Source organism: Mus musculus, chromosome 5, assembly GCF_000001635.26.
Source record: "Mus musculus strain C57BL/6J chromosome 5, GRCm38.p6 C57BL/6J".
NCBI classification, from domain to species: domain Eukaryota; kingdom Metazoa; phylum Chordata; class Mammalia; order Rodentia; family Muridae; genus Mus; species Mus musculus.
Window position 1 is genome coordinate 149185984 of NC_000071.6, and position 16991 is coordinate 149202974.

General features: G+C 42.0%; 1 protein-coding gene across 9 annotated transcripts in view; it reads left to right on the forward strand.

The window, feature by feature from the left end:
- Uspl1 (ubiquitin specific peptidase like 1) overlaps nucleotides 1-16991 on the forward strand; it is a 30875-nt gene that overhangs the window by 1424 nt on the left and 12460 nt on the right. For 4 of the 9 annotated variants that reach the window (NM_001115153.1, NM_001359957.1, NM_001115149.1 and 1 more), the window contains 5 exons: nucleotides 1725-1893; nucleotides 2362-2490; nucleotides 7857-8457; nucleotides 12662-12775; nucleotides 15777-15906. In NM_001115153.1, coding sequence (NP_001108625.1) covers nucleotides 1792-1893; nucleotides 2362-2490; nucleotides 7857-8457; nucleotides 12662-12775; nucleotides 15777-15906 — 1076 coding nt within the window. In that variant the 5' untranslated portion in view covers nucleotides 1725-1791. The remainder of the gene's footprint in view (nucleotides 1-1724; nucleotides 1894-2361; nucleotides 2491-7856; nucleotides 8458-12661; nucleotides 12776-15776; nucleotides 15907-16991) is intronic. The other 5 variants (NM_001115150.1, NM_001115151.1, NM_001359956.1 and 2 more) reach the window with 4 other exon arrangements.

A 16991-nucleotide genomic window follows, 5' to 3' on the forward strand; every position in this document is an offset into this window, starting at 1 on the left:
CTTCCTTCCATAGACAGGGTCTCACTATATAAACCTTCCTGGCTTGGAATTCACTGTGTGAAACAGGCTGGCTTGAAACTCACAGAAATCTGCAGTAGTTCTATTGAGAGAGATCTGTGCAATGGAATTAAAAGGCTTAAAGGCGTGCATCAACCACCATGCTCGAATATGCCTTGACTTCTTTATTGACAGGAAAGCAGACTTGAAGGTTTCTCATTTTTACCTCCATATTGAGAAAGAACCTTATTCCACACAGTTACCTAGACCCTCAGGCAGATAAAAAGTTTTCTCAACACCCTTTTTAGGAGTCTGCAGGTTTCTCTTCTGAGAATGAATGCAGAATGACAGAAGCAACACATCTCTTTCCCTCAGAGCAAAGTAGACCAGATGGTAACTGTAACTTAGGTGTTAGTATCTTGTCAGCGCAACTTCATTTTGTTCTTAGAACAAATCCAGGTGTGTAGCCTAGGCTTTTACCACTTAAGCACATTGACTTTCCTGTGCCCTGTAATTCTCTAGGTTATAAGTAGAACCAGCTAACAGTTGTGATTACTTTTCCAGCTTCTGGAAATTGAGATTCACTAATACTGACCTCTCTTTGTGTGTCTGTCTCTCTCTCTGACTCTCTGTCTCTCTCAGCCCAGGTAGACTTTGAGTTCCTTTGTAGCTGAGGCTGGCCTTAACTTGTACCTGCGTCCTCCTCCTGAGTGGGCACAGATGTCTTTCAAACTGTGTGTATATTTTTGGAATTACTATGTTTTCTTCACAGGAAAGGCTTTTCAGACTTTTCAGCCAGGACAGAAAAGCATAACTAGTTTTTTGTTTTGTTTTTCGAGGCAGATTTCTCTGTAGACTAGGTGGCCTCAAATTCACCGAGATGTCTGCCTTTGCTCCCTAGTGGCTAGGGTTAAAGACATGGACCACACTCACCCAGTACATAACAAGTTTTTAAAAGTGGATCTGTGAGCCAGAAGGTGGTTGTTCTAGAATTACAGATCCATAGGTTTTGGAAAGACTTATGCTTGAAGTTTCAACTCCTTAGCTACATGATAATTTACCTTTGCTTAAACGTCTTTTAGGTCTGCTTTTGTTGTAATTTAAGTCCATTTTTTTCCCTTGTATTGAGCTGTGTCTCATGATTTTTTGCTCTCCGATCTTGGAAATAGGTCTGCTCTGTGGAAATACACTCAAGGCATGCATGTGAAATTTATTTGTCTTACAGAAATACTTATACTATTGTTCTGATACAGATTATTTATAAAGAACATAATATTTTGTGGGTAGCTTTTTAAATTCTGCTGGTTATGAGCCTTTAATCCCAGTGCTTGGGAGGCACAGGTAAGCAGAGTTCAAGGTCCTTTCTTTCTCTGGTAGAACAGTGGGTCTGAAGGACTTAGGTGCTTTCTCATTGTAACAACGACACGGTTTTTTATAGAGACTGGAAAGCTTAGGTTCTTCAACCTAGTTGACTAGCTTGCTCTGACAAGTAGCTACCTGTAGGGAGAGTTCTGTGTGTTAGGAAGCTGTATCCTGTGGTCACTCTCATACATTTACACATATCTACATACATGGAGGTGTTCTGAAGACTAGAGTCTAGGATATACTTATCCAAGAGCATGTAGCTCACAAACATACTTAATATCTCTTGTCTTATAAAATTGCAAACTCTCTTTTTAGAGTAAATAGGATTTTTATTTAATTGCCTGTTGACTTTTTTTTTCCAGGGTTCATTGAAAAATCCTTAGTGATTTTGACATGTTCCAAGTGACATAAATTAGCCAATGACTCGGAATGACGGATGATTCTCTGAAGATTGGAAATGGTTTGCCACTGGTTGGACCAGGGACTGATGTAGGGATATCTTCACTCCCCATGCTGGGGTACTTGGGAAAAGTTAGTGTACTTATTTTTGGCCTCAGTGCAAAACTGGTTATTTTCCTCTTATGTTTGAAATTTAAATGAAATTTAAAATTTTATACTATGAATAAAATCCTAAAAAATTCTGTCTTCCACGGAAATCTTACAGCAATGGCGAAAGATGATTATAATTTGTTTACCTCTCTGTTATTGATATGTGAAATTAGAAACTAATGCCTAGATTTTATGGTTTGTTATTCTTTGAAAATATGGACTATATACATTTTCCTTGGCAGTTGATATTTCCTTTTTCTTGTGAATGAAGCTAAGTCAAATTTTAATGTTGTTTGGATAATAGCTGTTTAAGATAGTAAATGTGTTTAGTCTTGGCAGAAATCTTCTAGAGGAAAATTATACATTTTTTTTTCTGGTCACCCTTCCATTTAACTCTTTTATAACTTACTATCATAGGAATGTCTTTTAATTTGCTTTTTTCTCTTTTAGAATTATGCTTCAGCTAAAGTCACAACAGACGGGCATTGCCCTGCTTGTAGAGCGAAAGGCAAGCTAAGTGCCTTAAAACCTTACCGCATTAGCTTCCAAGAATCTGTCTTTCTGTGTGAGGATCTTCAGGTAAAGTACCACTAATATTATTTAGTATATTGCTTTTATATATATTATTTTGTGTACTTCTGCTTTTTCTTCATTATTTAAATTTTATTGGTTTTATATTTTTCAGAGTATAAACTTTGAATGCATAGACAATATTTCGTAATTTATATCTTTTTTTGTTGTTGTTTTTTTCAAGACAGGGTATAGCCCTGGCTGTCCTGGAACTCACTCTGTAGACCAGGCTGGCCTTGAACTCAAGAGATCTGCCTGCCTCTGCCTCCCAAGTGCTGGGATTAAAAGCGTGCACCACCATGCCTAGCCATAATTTATATTTTTAGTGCCCACAGTCTGTTAAGTAAAAGCAGTAATAAGATCTCTCACAAACATTCAGTTTACATTGGATAAGTTGAAAAAGTTCTTTTTAAGAATTTTAGCACTAAAAATAATCCTGTTTGGTTTTGTTTTTATTTTGTTTTACAATAAGAAGTTTGTGGTATTAAAAAGACATGCAAATTAATTTGGCATTTAAAAAATAGCCACTTACATCTCCCCAAGAAACCAAAGATAGTACTCCCAGATCCATTTTTGTTGTTTTCCTTCTCCTCACATATACAACTTGGCACATAGTAAGTAAGGCCAGGTGAAGTGAGGAGGCTGGAGGCAAAGAGGGGCATAGTGTCTTGTCTGTTATGATCCCTGTGCCTCCAGATTGACAGACTAGGTGATGCGCAGGGCTCTGGCTGTCCTGGTCTTCATTTCCTTAGACAGTTATCAGCTATGGTTCCTCAGCGATAGTGCTGTCCAGTCATTTATCCTCTGACTTCCCAGGGGGTGACTTAGGGTGGTGCTCCTAGGAAGCTTCAGGATGCCCAAGAAAGACCAACTGGTTAAACGCTTGGCACTCAAGTTCATCCACTGACCCACAGGAAAGGGGGAGGGCTACAGACCAGCCACTGCAGGAATGGGAGTATTCCATGAATTTGTAGGTTGGTGTGACCAGATGGAACAGAGGTGCCACACCACTCCCTTCCTGCCCCACATCGTGCCCTGTGTATTGCTTTACCAGTGTTGTTCTTATGGTCCCTAGAGTATACCATTGAGCACATTTTTCTGACTTCTCTGAGGTAATCTTGACACTCAGGTTATAGGAAGCAGTTTGTCCCCAGTCCATCAGGTACAAGTGCCTGGAGTTGCTAGGTGGCTTTTCTAGAGGGACATTTGCTTACTTGGTGTCCATTTCAGAAACGTGTGTTAACAGGGTATTTGAACCTCTGTCTAGTTAGGGAGTGGCTCATTTCTTAGTATGCACCTTTAATCCCTCTGGCTGGAATACAGATGCACCCTTAGTACTCACCTTTAATTCCAGACAGTGAAGGTAGAGTTAGTTTGCAGAAGGACGCACCCATGTTTTGAAAGTGATGTCTAATTGAATGGCACACGGAAAAAGTGACAAATCAGAGAAAGATAGGACAAAATAGGATATGGCCCACTCTCACAAGGAAAGGGAAGCTACGTAAGGAAGAGGCAGACAGCCCAAGAAGGGAGTCCAGTTGGTGGAGAGCAGTGCAGTAGAGTGAGAGGGCGAGCAGAGCAGCCCAGAGAGGGAGGAGGAGGCAGTGTTACCAGGAGAGTTTCACAGAGACAGACTGAAGAGAGAACAAGCTAGTAACAGTAAAGATAGCGTGAGCAAGAGAAGGAGAAGGAATCAGAAGATTACAAAAGGTTGCTATAATTAGTTTGAGGCCAAGCATAGCAATTCAGTAAAAAATTGAGAGAAGCCAGATTCAATCAGTCTGCTTGAAGAGGAGTTTAAGCCAGTTGAATCAGCCAGAGTTCAGAAAGACATGAGGTTTCTGAAAGGCTGAGCTTATTCAGCAGTAAGTCTCTGAAGCTGATAATGTTCTAGGACTAGATAAGATTGTATGGAAGCTAGAAGTTTCCAGGACTAGGCCTTGCTTAGCTGATAAGAGGCAGAAAGCCTCAGAGATGACAATTACTACAGGAGAATAAAAGTTACTTTTACACTTGTGGTGTCCAGTTAAATTATATGACGGGTAGTTGGTGTCTACAGGACTGAGTGCTTGTGTAGAGAAAAACCCCTGAGCATCTGCCTACAAGCGTTGCAAGTTCCTGAGAGCAATGCAAAAAGCAAATAAGCTGGTTTTCCCCCTGCCTAGTGGAAAAGCAGCTGCAGTATTCTAGAGAGATGGGATAGAATTAAAGTGACAGCCTATGGATGGATCCCATTTACACAGTCCCTTTGCAGACAAGACACTTGAGTCCCTGCTAGAAAACAGTGTTTTTACATTATGGCCCATCTGTATCCTCCAGCATTACTTCAAAACATTTCTAGATTATTCATAACACCTACTGCAATGTAAATGGAATGTCGTGCTATATTATTTAGAGATTTGACAAGGAAGTCTGTACATGCTCAGTACAGACACAGCATCATAGGCCCAAGTACGTAGCTGTGGAAATCGAGGGCCAACAGTTCTTTGAAGGTAAAATGACAGGATTTGCTGAAGGTCCGGGAAACAGCATGGGAGTGGGAGTGAGGGTGGTTCCCACATGTTCCTCCTCATCAGTTGGATGTTGGGAAAAACAAAATTTGGTGGCAGACTAAGTCAGATAAACCCGAGACAGGCAGAGTAATCGGTTGGAGCTTTACATACAACTAACTGGTGGAGACTTTGAGCTTGGAGAAAGATTTGGTAGTCATGAGTACAACAAGTGGCTAACTGAACCATACGTGTGAGTGGTGAGTTAAAGTATGACTGCGGTTGAACCGTGAGCCAATACTAAGCGGTTAGAGACATCAAGGAGACTCCCGAGAATCAGTGAGTTTGGTAGGAATAAAACCAAGAAAGAGACGGTAGTATCCAGAAAGTCAATGAGGAGAGCTCTGGGAAAGTGAGGACCCTCTCCCTAGCTAGGGGAAAGGGCTAGGATTGATGCGATTGGATTTGAGAACTGTGGCACAAGAAGGAAGAAGTTGGGTTTTTTTATATATGCTGATCCTACCAGTTAGGGAGGGGAAAGTGGCTAAGGCTCCCCCTGGAACAAAGGGTAGGCTCTAATGCCCAAGAGAAGGATTGGGTTGATCCAGGACTGTGGTTCTCAGCCTTCCTAATGCTGCAACTCTTAAATACAGTTCCTAATGTTGTGGTGACCCCCAACCATAAAGTTTATTTTCATTGCTATTTCATAACTAATTTTTGCTATGGTTATGAATCATAATAAAATTTGTTTTCTGATGATCTTAGGGGACCCCTGTGAAAGTGTTGTTTGACAACCTGAAAGGGGTCATGGCCCACAGGTTGAGAATCACATCTGGATATTTGGACAACACATTGAGAGCAACAGATGTATTTGGAGCATCCGTTAACCTAATAGTGTGGGTATGGAAGCTTTCTAGACAAAGCATCTACCCACCTTTGAACAATACATTCATATTTAGCTGGATTTTTTTTAGCCAGGATCTTTAAATCCAGCCCTCAGGAGGGAGTCTTTGGCTGTTAGACATGGATTTAACACTTTCAGTGTTCTCTGCATCAGGGTTTCTCTTTGTAGCCCTGGCTGTCCTGGAACTCACTTTGTAGACCAGACTGGCCACAAACTCAGAAATGCCTCTACCTCCCAAGTGCTGGGATTAAAGGAGTGTGCCACCACCGCCTGGCTCTGCATCCCTTTTTAAATGATAAGGAGTACTCTGGAACTCAACTCTATATGCAGTAGTTTGCTTGCTTATATTTTGAGATAGGTTGTTTTTAATTTTCGAGACAGGCCATATATAGTTCAAACTGATCTGAAGTTACAATCCTACTTCAGTCTCTGAATGCTGGATTGTAGGCACAGCCCACTACTCCTGGCTCACCTCTGATTGTTCTGTGTTATCATTCCTAGGTTCAGCCAGAGTCAGGAACTCTCAGGGCGTTAGGGTTAGGGCAGGTTATTACTGACCTCACTGTACAGCCAGCAGTGCAGAGCTCCTCTGTGTGCTGAAGAATTGACGTGCTCAGGCGGAGTTCAGTGTGTGAATGGGAAGGGAATTCAGTGCATGCCACATGCCCGTAGCTGTGAGGTAAATCACCTGAGAACCTGCTAGCTTCCTAGGTGTAATAGCTTGATTTAGTACTGTGGTTCTTCGGGTTGACCTGGCAAGCCTTCTGCTGTGTAAAGAAGTGTTTGCTGGACAGCTAAGCACTAACCATTAGTGCTCACTGCTGATCAGGAGCTCGGTGCAGTCAGTCAGTTAGTTGGAAATCTTAGTTCTTCATGAGGCTGATTTGACTCTATTATGACAAATTACTGGAAGATATGGCTCTTTAGTTATCTGGAGAACACAAGTCTACCATACTGGTGTTGAAAGGCATGTTTTAAATGAGACATTTAATATGCAAGTCCTTGAACTTTTTTTAGATGTAGGATATAGGGACTAGAGCAATGACTCAGAGGTTAGGAGCAAGTACTGTTCTTGCAGAGGACTTGAGTTCAATCCTAGCACCCACATTAAGTAGTTCACAGTTGTCTGCCTGTGACTTTCACCTCCTAGGGATCTGACACCCTCTTCTAGTATCTGGGTATCTATGTACACCACATTCACTCAAAGATACATACATATAAGTAAGGATAATAAAAATAGAACTTAGAACATATAGGATACATAGAAAGGACCTGGTAAAATTTTTATTTAAAAATACTTTACCAGCTTTTAAACCTTACCAGTTTTTAATGTTATGTTGTATCTCTCTCTCAAATAACACTTGCAGTCTTTCTTCATATAGTTGAAAGTTTCTGTTTGCTTGTTTGTTAATTGCTTTTGTTTTTGTTTATTTTGTTTTTCAAGACAGGGTTTCTCTGTGTCGCACTGGCTGTCCTGGAACTTACTCTGTAGACCAGGTTGGCCTTGAACTGAGAAATCCGCCTGCCTCTACCTCCCAAGTGCTGGGATTAAAGGTGTGTGCCACCATGCCTGGCAATTTAGTCTACTCTTTACTTAAAGCCCCTTCCCCACTTTTTTTTAGATGGGACTTTTTTTGTGTAGCTATGGCTGTCCTGGAACTTGCTGTCTAGACCAGGCTGGCCTTATGCTCAAAGAGACCCATACGACTGAACTTGTAAAGTGTGGGCATTAAAGGCCTGTGCTACTATGTTGGACTTACATGATTTGATGATATAACTTAACTAGAGAAACTATACTTTGGAGATGGGCACACTTGAGTTAGTTACCTCTATTTTCAGTTTAGGTTTATAGAGGTACTCTTATGTCAAATGAATGCTAAAATTTTTCATGACACAGGAATCTAAAGTTAAACTTGAACTGATTTGTTGGTTTTTTGTTTTATTGTTTATTTTTTTGTAACAATTTTATTTTTTCTTTCTAGTGCATTTATCCTTTGGGCTCTGAGTCACTTACTAATTTAATTTCTCCTGATTCAGAAGATTGTCCCACTCCAAGTAAGCCTCAAAAACGAAAAAGATTGGAAACCAACTGTAGGAATTCACCTCTTCCAGTACATTCTAAAAAGACTAGAAGTCACATTGTCACTGATAGTGAACCAATTGTGAATGGTAAATATAATGGAGAAGTGTGTGATGACTTCTCAGCAAGCTTCCCAGATACCAGTGCTCACCAGGATCCTGCCAGCACAGCTGCTTCTGTGGAGCAGAGTGAGGCTTTGGAGGCTGATGATGTGGTTGTGGCCGCTACAGAAGATCCTGCTACAGTTAGTGTCACATCTGAGCTGGAAATGCCAGCTAAGAGCAGATGTTTACCACTTTGCCAGACTCTGTGTGTCCAGTGGAAAAACACCCAGGCCCTGTGCTGGTTAGACTGTATCCTGTCAGCCCTGGTGCACTTGGAGGTGTTGAGGAAGACTGTGCTGGAGGCGTGCTCCAGGGAGGAGTGTGTATTTGGAAGGCTGTTTGAAATGTACCACCAAGCAGATGAGCTGCTGCACACCCATCACCTGCATGGCGTCACAGGTCTGTGCTACGTACTCTTCCTATGTGTTGTCTCTCGGAATATGGAAAAAAAGCCATGGGTAGTCATTGTTTTGTGTGGAGACCTAGGCAGGGAACCTAGAGATAGTGCCAGTTACAGCTCATGACTGTCCCCAAAGCTGCCAGTAAAGAACACAGGGGCAGTGGTATTTTTTAGCTTGTCAGGGTGATCATAGTCCTCACCCTGTGATAGTCATCACCTATAGATAGTCTGTAACCCGTCGAAGTTAGATCTGAAGTCTCTAAAAGTGAAACAACGAGAAGAAAGTCGTGGTAATAAATACTTAATCCCACTCAGGTTTCTACCCCACCCAAGTTCAGTTCCCAGATAGAAGACACACAATTTTAATTTATAATAAGCCTTTAAAGCATTAGAGCTGGGCAGGCATTGACCCTCTATGCTATTAGAATCTATTTTCCCTTCAATAACCCTGGGTTATAACTCACCATGTTCTATCTGGGCTGCTCCTAACTCCCAGTTGACCAGTCCTTATGGCCATGTTTTCATGACTCACACCGTGGTGTCTTCTTTCTCCCCCTTCTTTCTTCTCTCCCTCCTGGTCCTCCCTAGACACAAGCCTGTGAACCGAAAGCCCCACCCACCTCTCTTCTGCCCAGCTATAGGCTGATGGCATCAACTGTTGATTGTTGAGCCAGTAGTTTTAACTTAAGGAGTGAGGTCACATAGCATCACTTGGTGTATGTGAGGATTCTCTTGTCCCTGAGGCAACCGGGGCTAGGATTTAGCAGCAGACAATAAATAGAACAGACCAAACCTCAACAGAAGTAGTAATTCCCAACACCCTGCTCTTGATGACTAGGGATATGCAAATGACTTGGGCAGCCTTGGATTTTTGTATCTTTGTATTTATATGTGTACATACACATATTTATACAAATGGTCTGTTTGTTTTGCTTTGATTTTGAGACAGTGTATTTCTGTGTTGCTCAAGCCAGCCTAGAAATTGCATTCCTCTTGCCTTAGCCTCTGGCATGTACCATTGCATCCTATTTTAATTCCTCCAAATTGCAGGGCAGTGGTGGCGCACACCTTTAGTCCCAGCACTTAGGAGGCAGAGGCAGGTGGATTTCTGAGTTTGAGGCCAGCCTGGTCTATAGAATGAGTTCCAGGACAGCCTGGGCTACACAGAGAAACCCTGTCTTGGAAAAGAAAAGAAAAAATTCCTCCAAAGTTGGATACCCAGGAATCTTAACTTCCAACCAGAAAAGAATTAAAATATTCTCAGGCCAATAAGATGGTTTAATGGTAAAAGTGCTTGCCACCAAACTTGATGATCTGGTATCAGTTCCCCAGAACCCATACAGTAGAAGCAGAAGAATGTCTCTTCACTGCATATATACCCATCACATGTGTGCAGATAACCGGAGACCAGAGAGGGAGGGTGTTAGAACCCTGGGAATTACGGAAATGACATCCAGGATGGAGTCCACTTCCAGCCCACCCCCAAGCACATGCGAATTGACGAATGAATTAGTAGTAGAAGCACATCAGTACAGTCTTCTCTTGGTGTCTATGTAAGCTTAGCTCTAGGACGCCCTACAGACAGCAGGGTCCTCTGAGAGGAGCAGCATAATGCTTGTATAATACCAGTGCACATTGTCTCATATACTTCATATTTTAATGAAGTTTGATTTAATGAAGGTTGATCTTCCTAGGCCTGTTGTACATGTTAAAGTCACATGCAACTTTTTTTCTACTCTGTGAGACTGAGATCAGTCCCAGGGCTTTGCATATGCTAAGCCCATCACTTGGATTTTAAGTCAACTCTAGAATACTTATTCCTAATGCAATGTAAATGTTATGCAAATACTGATGATACTATGTAGCAATACTGATAGGAGATTTGCTTGTTTAGTCCAGGTGCTCTTTTCCCTCTTGTATTTTCCTTTTGTGGGTGGTTGGGGATGGGATGTTGGAACCTGCTGGTTTGGAGGCCAGTTGTGTGGTTACTCACCTGTCAGTACTATTCCAGCAGTGTAGAAGATACCTTCCAATCCATGTAGTCTCTGGGATGTTTCACACTCAAAGTCTTGCTGTACATAAAGGTCTTCAGACGTGCGTGGCATCTCTCGGAATTGGAAGAGACAGATCTGTTGTCTCTGTGCATAATTTTTTCATTCCCTTTGCTTTCTGTGAAATACCTGTTTGTTCTATTGACTATCATGTTCTTATATCTGAAACATACTCTTGGTTCTTCTCTATTTGCAGTTGGTATTTTTACTTTAAGACTGTTTTATTACATTTATTTATTTAATTTGTTAGTTATTGTGTGTGTAGGTCAAAGGTCAACTTGGAGCCGAGTGTTCTCTTGCAGGCTTCTGTTCTCTCCACCATGTGGGATCTAGGGTCAAACTCAGGTCATAGGTTTGATTGCCAACTGCCTTTACCCTCCAAGCCATTGTGCTGATCCTTTCTTACTTAAAGGATGTCTTGATTTACAAGAAATTATTTATCTTTCCTTTAGAATCCAGTGATATTTGTGGCTTTTTAAGAACACTTTTCCTTTTCTTCATTTAGACAGCCCTTCACTATGTTCTTTGAGAAGTCATAGTTTACTTTCTAGCATTGAAATCCTTTTTATACATTTTAAAATGACATTTGTGTGTGTGCATGCTTGCGTGCATGTGGAGGCTGGAGAGCACCTTAAAGGAGTCATCTAGGAGCTAAGCTCAGGGCTCAGCCTGTAAGCCTCAGCCTGCTTACTGAGCCTGGTACTGAAATTGATAATTGTGTGTGGCATGAGGTCAATCACGTCTATGTTCTCTTTGTTTTCAGACAGTTTTGCCACTTTGTGACCAGCATTGTGTGTCCATGCTCCTTTTCATTTTTGTGTGGTCACTTGGTCCCTCCCTGCACCCACAGTTAGATTATGGCTCGTGAAGTCTTACATCTGTCAAGCCCTCTCAACCTTTTTTGAATTTTTTCCAAAGTCTCTACTGTGTGTTTTTACCTGATTTCGCTTGGACTTAGGTTTGTTTGGTTTTGTTGTGACTTCTCATTGTTAACGAACTAAACAGTGTAATGGGGGACCGGGAGGCCATTTGTGTAGCTACCCTGCATTGCTCCCCTGTTGTGTTTGCCATTGTGGTTTCATATCATGACCATAGTCATGTAGGTTTTGAAAACCTTGCAGATTAGTATCCTAGGAGGGTATTGAGTGTGCATATTAAGGTTTTTTGCTGAGTGGCTTTTTTCAAAAGAATTATTAAAATAGCTTTTAGGGCTGGAGAGCTGCACTGCAGCATGGAGGACTGGCTGCTCCTGCAGGGTTCAGTTTCCAACACGCACATGGTGGCTGTCCTCCGCCTGTCTGTCATTCCTGTAATTCCCAGGGTTCTAACACCCTCCCTCTCTGGTCTCCGGTTACCTGCACACATGTGATGGGTATATATCCAGTGAAGAACACATGGATAACTCTTTAAGAATTAAGAAAAACATATGCTGCTCTTTTTATTACATGAAAGAGTCTGTCTCAGATTCTTTACCCACCTTTGGGTGTGAATATTTATGCTTTTGTTAGATCGTTTGTTTCAGTTTGAGTTTGAAACTTTTTTCATTCATCAGTCTTCCTTACAATATTAAGACCCTTGAGCAGACAGAGTGACAGCTCATTGATCTGAGAAGAGCAAAATTTGATGTTGGAATTCTAATTTTTTTACTTTTAGTTTATATTAGCTGTCTATAGACTACTCAGACCTTTTCTAATCTTGTTAACTGTGTGTGGGCTTCATTATTCTGATGGTATATTTTCCTTCTTTCTTTTCCTTTTTCCCCCCCATACTTTCCAGGAATAAATAACACAAGTCTTGGCTAATGTTCATGTTTAAGTATTTTCTTTGGTTAAAACACTTGAAGCATAGTGTGATGAAGCCATAGGATTGTTTCCAGAGTCAAACCGGAATGTCAGAACACTCATTATTCTAATGTGTATCTGTCACTACATCTGTTGTTGGTTTTACTCTTAAACTGAGATTTCATCCAGGTAGTAAGGACAATTGGTGCTGTGCCCAGGACAGGTGCCAAAAGAGCGTATAATGTATCACAGGAGAGGCAGAGGAAGAAATGAGATTTGCTTTTAGTCTCTGCAGTGTACTGATAAACTTTCGTTCTTAGTCCTTACTCGGTATTGATGAGAAATGATGGTGTTCTTTTTTTCTCTTTAAGGTGAAGATTGTAAAAAATTGACATCAGAAATATTTACAGAAATAGATACCTGTTTGAATAAAGTTAGAGATGAAATTTTTGCTAAACTTCAACCGAAGCTTAGATGCACATTAGGTAAGTAGTTGTGAAGCTTGGCTGTACCACATAAGGAGGTGCATTGTTTTAATGATTGGGATCTAATCTTGGGGGGTGGAGGGGATGGGCAGGACTCTGGGCAGTTTTCTTACAATCTACCACTGGTTAAGTCACTGTTAGCCACACCTGGTCTGTGTAAGTGTGTGTGTGTGCTGGTGTTTGAGTTCTCAAAGCCAAGTGAACATTTGAACTTTGAAACCAAATCTACTGAACAACACAAGGCTAAATTGTGGTGCTGTTTTGGCCAGGGCTATGTTAGGACATCATATGCATGTTAGCAGAATTGTTAGGGCCCACGCCACTGGTGCTCAGTAAGCCATTTAGACAGGAAACATTGAGAAGCCAAGAAGAGAGGTTTGTTCATTATGGCCCATGTCCAGAAGAGGAATAAGTAAGGTGGTCCAGTGACACTAAGGCCAAGTCCCCCCCTCAGGGTCCTATCATGAGTTTTAGATTTTATTAGAGGGCAGGACCACCTCCTCCTGATCCATCCTTGTTTGGGCTTGAGTTTGCCTGCAGGGTAGGCTAGCAACTTGTCATATGATGTGAAATCCCTGGGACAGCAGCATCTGGCTGGCTGGCACCAGAGCTTCAGCTTTCCATTCCCTAGCACAAGATTCCTGAGGGATTCCAATTCCCTGGAAACCAAAGTTTCAGTGTTGTGATTGTAGGAAGGGAGGGTGCGTGTGCCTCTTTTAGGATATCTTCATTCTGCCATCCAGGATCTCATTGTCCCTTACAGAAGAGCACAGGGGTGGATTTGCTCTCTCCACTGAGTTGACATCTGGCTTATGGGAGCAGAGTGAGGCAAGAACCAAAGTCTCTGTCCAGGTCTCTCCAAGGCTTATAGTGTTGTGACAAGGAAAACTGGTATTTGGTACCTTGGTTTGGTTTTGTTAGGGAGGAGAGGTCCTACTGATTGCCCAGGCTTTCCTTTGAACTCAAGAATCTTTTGCCTGGGCCTTTGAAGTAACTGGATTTACTTACAAGTGTGCTGCATGTAAACCTGGAGGACAGAGGTTGACATCAATAACTTCTCCACATTTTAAAATATGTATTAGAAGCCAGGTGTAGTGTCACATGTCTTTAATACCAGCACTTGGGAGGCAGATGCAGGTGGATCTGTGCAAGCTCAAGGCCAGACTGATCTACAGAGTGAGTTCAGGACAGTTATGACAATACAGTGAGACCTTGCCTCAAAATAAATAAATAAATAAATAAATAAGTAAATAAGTAAATAAGTAAATATATATATATATATACACACATACACACATATACATATATATACACACATGTACATAATGCATGCTCTGTATATTATATATAATAAAAATTATATATATGTGTGTGTGTATGTGTATATATATATATATGCATGCTCTGAAGTTTGTATGCTGTTCCTGTGAATTATAAATTGTTCGCCTTCCTAGTTACTATTTAGTTACAGCAGAGTTGGAATTTAAAGTCTGGTGACTTAATCACAGATGTGTAGTAAATGTCCACAACTCATTTAGATGCCATTTCTGGAGGCTGATTTCTATCTTTCTTTGTAAGAAAGATGTTCTGACTTACATTTGTATATAAAAATAGCAGTGGCTGGATGTGTTGGTGTACATCTTTAATCCTAGAATTTGGAAAGCAGAGGCAGGTGGATCTCTGTGATTTCAAGGCCAGCCTGGTCTCTATAGTGAGTTCCAGGACAGCCAGGGCTTCTTAGTGAGACCCTGTCTCTTCACCTCCCCAAATATAAATATACATATGGGAATATATTGCAAAGAACTATTAAAATAGCCTTTGTAATTGCAGGTGTTGGGTAATTGTACTGGCTAGTTTTGTGTCAACTTGACACAGCTGGAGTTATCACAGAGAAAGGAGCTTCAGTTGAGGAAATGCCTCCATGAGATCCAACTGTAAGGCATTTTCTTAATTAGTGATCAAGGGGGAAATTTCGGCCCCTTGTGGGTGGTGCCATCTCTGGGTTGGTAGTCTTGGGTTCTATAAGAGAGCAGGCTGAGCAAGCCAGGGGAGGCAAGCTAGTAAGGAACATCCCTCCATGGCCTCTCCATCAGCTCCTGCTTCCTGACCTGCCTGAGTTCCAGTCCTGACTTCCTTTGGTGATGAACAGCAGTGTGGAAGTGTAAGCTGAATAAACCCTTTCCTCCCCAACTTGCTTCTTGGTCATGATGTTTGTGCAGGAATAGAGACCCTGACTAAGAAAGTAATGAAACCTGCTATCTGTCCTGTTATCACAACAGTTGCTGGCTATGTTGTAGGCAGCTGTAGTTCCAGGATAGAGAAGGACAGCACCCTGAGAAGAAGGTCTCGGGAGGAGGTGGGACACACTGTCTCCTGGGCCTTGTAAGCTCCCTTGAGGATGAGAAGGAAAGGAACCAATGGGGTGGGGCTCTCAGGAGGTGCTCGCCTATTAAACTGCCTTCTTGAAAGGTATCAGTCATGGTTCCATCTTTGTTTTAAGGACAGCAAAATGTCTCCCATCTCTAGTTTTAAAGTGGCAGCAGTTTAATCATGCAAGGACTGGACTAACAGTTGAGACGAGTGCGGGAGTTAGAACTGATCCTTTACTCTTGCATAGCAAACCTGCTCCAAACAGAAGTCGTGTCTGAACGCTTGTGACCAACTCTGATGTGACTCTAAACTTTTCCTTTCCATGGTTTTTGTTGTAGTTTAACAGTGTTACAGTTCTGAGGACTTTCTCCTGAGGACAGTATGGGTCTCACATGTGGCATTCTTGCCATTCTTGCCTTATGTTTTCAGAACATTTCAGAAATAAGAGACTAGCATGGGAACTGAGTTTATGTTGGTGTGTTGACACAACCTTCCTCCAGGCCTACCCTGACTGGCTGACTCTGCCAGTCTGTGTTCACACATGTGTGGAGGGAGACTGGACCATATGGATTTCCTTTGTTCTTGCAGGTCCTGACTGTTAATCGTTCTTCTTTTCTTTTCTCTTTTGCAGGTGACATGGAAAGTCCTGTGTTTGCACTTCCTGTACTGTTAAAGCTTGAACCCCATGTTGAAAGCCTCTTTACATATTCTTTTTCTTGGAATTTTGAATGTTCCCATTGTGGACACCAGTACCAAAACAGGTCAGTGTTGATTGCTAATGGATTCTTTGTGCTATAATGGTTTTCAACAGTGTACTTTAATAGGTTTTGCACATACATTACACTGTGTCTCAACACTTCCACAGCAGTTTACCCTCCACCCCCTTGGATGGAGACAAGGTTGCAATAGCTCAGGGAGAACTTGGCTGTGTAGCCCGGGTTGGCCCAGACTATAGGTTTTCTGCCTCAGGAAGCATCATGTATCAGCATTTCTTGGACCCCAACACACATTTGATCCTTTTCTAAGAGGGTCTATCTAGCTCAGTAGCTGGGGCTGACCTCAGAGTGCCACTTTCTTGCTCAGCCCTCTGAGTCCTGACAATGGAGGCATGGATCACTGCGATGTCTGCTGTGAGAATGTCTCACTAGTGAGGTTAAAGGGACAGTTTGTGACACAAGAGGCTAGAGTCAACTTGTTGGTCTAAATTAACTTAAAAAAAAAATCTATGGCTTGAAGAATAGCTAAAAGGAGTTGTTAATTTATTTACTGGGAAGTTAGGAACAGATGAGATTAGCACCCTTCACTCTCTGGAAGGTTCTTAGCAGGGCGTCTGCTCTGAAGTCCTTGGCAGTGTTTTGCCCTCTGTTAGAGACAAGGCTTTTGTTTGCTTTAGGCCTCCATCATGGATTTGCTCTTAGTGTATGGTGGCATTTATAGTGTTCAGGAGAGCGGTCAGAGAGGCTGGGTACTTGTCTGCCTCGCCGGTCATTGCTCAGTATTAGCAGGAATCAGGCTGCCCAGTGCAGCTCACCCACCAGCAAGCCTCAACAGTCAGCAGGTAAATGATGAGGAGCGAGCGAGCGGTGCATAGCGAGTCCGTGGGATCTGGACAGCAGGCAGAGCCGAGCCTGGGAGAGAGCTGTAGAGGAGACTCACACTAGGACTTGAAATACTTGTCTACGCCAAGGAGGATTCTGCTCCCAGATTTCCATTGATTTGTACAAGGGGTCAGGTTTTCTGTTCATAGTAACGAGTCAGTAGGAGATCAGGAGACCTCTAGTGTCGTTTCTTGCCTCTGTGATTCCCTGTGCTAAACTCCCTAATCACTACGTGTGTTTTTAATAAT